At 51.5% G+C, this 1471-nt stretch overlaps 1 protein-coding gene across 1 annotated transcript in view; it reads left to right on the top strand.

The window, feature by feature from the left end:
* SMG5 (SMG5 nonsense mediated mRNA decay factor) overlaps positions 1–1443 on the top strand; it is a gene marked incomplete at its 3' end in the record, with an annotated part of 12711 nt that extends 11268 nt beyond the window's left edge. The window contains exon 13 of the mRNA XM_009871677.1: positions 1274–1443. Within this exon, the coding sequence (XP_009869979.1) occupies positions 1274–1443 (170 nt within the window). The remainder of the gene's footprint in view (positions 1–1273) is intronic.
* Positions 1444–1471: the final 28 nt, after the last annotated feature.

The following is a 1471-nucleotide window of genomic DNA, read 5'->3' as shown; positions in this document are numbered from 1 at the left end:
CCCAGCGGACCCCCCCCAGCTCCCTCAGCCTGTCCTCGCAGCAGAGCTGCTCCAGCCCCTGGCTCAGCTTTGTGCCCCTCTGGACTCGTCCCAACAGCTCCATGTCCCTCTTACGGGACTATCTGTTGTTCTGCTCGACAGGCTAAATGCTGAGCAGCCCTGATAATACAGAAGAGAATTTCAGCAGGTATTAAAAACTGGGATTATCATCCATTTTTGCCCTGCGAAATCTCTGTAATGGGAGACTTCCTGGCACTTCTGGTGACGGGCAGTGCAGGTGCAGCCCGGGAAGCTCTCAGTGAGATATTACGTTATCAGCTCTGCGGAGCTCTTGTCTGTAAGAGCTGACCTGGGTGCCTTTGAGAGGAGTTGAGGGCGTCTTTTCTGTGTCCCTCACAGCGCTCAGGCCTGAACCAAGCCGCAGATGCACAGCAGGTGGAGCTGCAACGTCTCTGTTACCCAGTAATGTTCCAGGATTTAAAAAAAAAAAGGCTTGAAAGGGAGATCCGATGCGCTGCAGGGAGTTGTTTGTGCTTCAGATAAAACCACACGGGCTTGCTTGGTCTTGTTTGTCGTTCCTCCCAGCTCCCCTCGAGCAAGGAAACTTCTGCATCGTGCTGCCAAATTCAGTGCAGCGCTGGCAAGGCTGAGGCTTCGCCTGGTCTGGGATTTGAAGGGAGGAATATTAGCTCATGTTAATGTTTACTGGCTCCCGGCATTGCCGTGCAGCCACTTGAAAGCGATGGGAGTAAAGGAAGAAACAAATTATTTTTGGTCTGTTTAACGTTTTCCTTCACTGGGTTACACAGATGTTGCGGCTCCGGGGATGGATTCAACGAGTGTGGCTGAGATACCTCTACAGATGTGGGAAAAGAGAGCTTGAACGTGCCAGGCTGAATAAATGAAGCCGTGTGCTGTTTAGGTTTGAGCTCTCCTTGCCTCAGCTGTGCTGTTACAAGGCTTGAACTCTTTAATGGTCCTGACACTCCAGCAGGGATGGTTTCTGGATAAATCGCTTCCTCCCTTCTCACTCCAAGGGTTTATTGAATGATGTTTGCTGTGTCGATAGGCAGAAATGACCGTGCAATTAAAATAAGGGACTGTGCCGTCAAAGGAAATGCGACAGGGATGCACTCTTAATGGACAGACTGGTGTTGTGAGGATGTGTGGAGGCACCAAGAAGTTCAGCTCTTACTGACCCAGCGCTGTTCTCCTGCCGGTAGAGTTGGGCTTCTCAGGACTTTTAACACCTCCTTTCCCCTTTGTTTCCCAGACGATGTGTCTGATTCCGAGGAAAGCATTTCAAGTAACAAATCCTGCAGGAATGAGCGATCCCTTCAGGAGAAGCTGGAGATCGTGACCAACGAAGGGCTGCTGCTCACCGTCAAGGTGTTCCTGGACTGGCTGAGGACAAACACGGACCTCATCATCATGTGTGCTCAGGTGGGAACCGTGCTCGAGGCTTGGGCCG

This window comes from Apaloderma vittatum, unplaced genomic scaffold (assembly GCF_000703405.1).
Source record: "Apaloderma vittatum isolate BGI_N311 unplaced genomic scaffold, ASM70340v1 scaffold30120, whole genome shotgun sequence".
NCBI classification, from domain to species: Eukaryota; Metazoa; Chordata; class Aves; order Trogoniformes; family Trogonidae; genus Apaloderma; species Apaloderma vittatum.
This window is presented reverse-complemented; position numbering and strand designations above follow the sequence as displayed.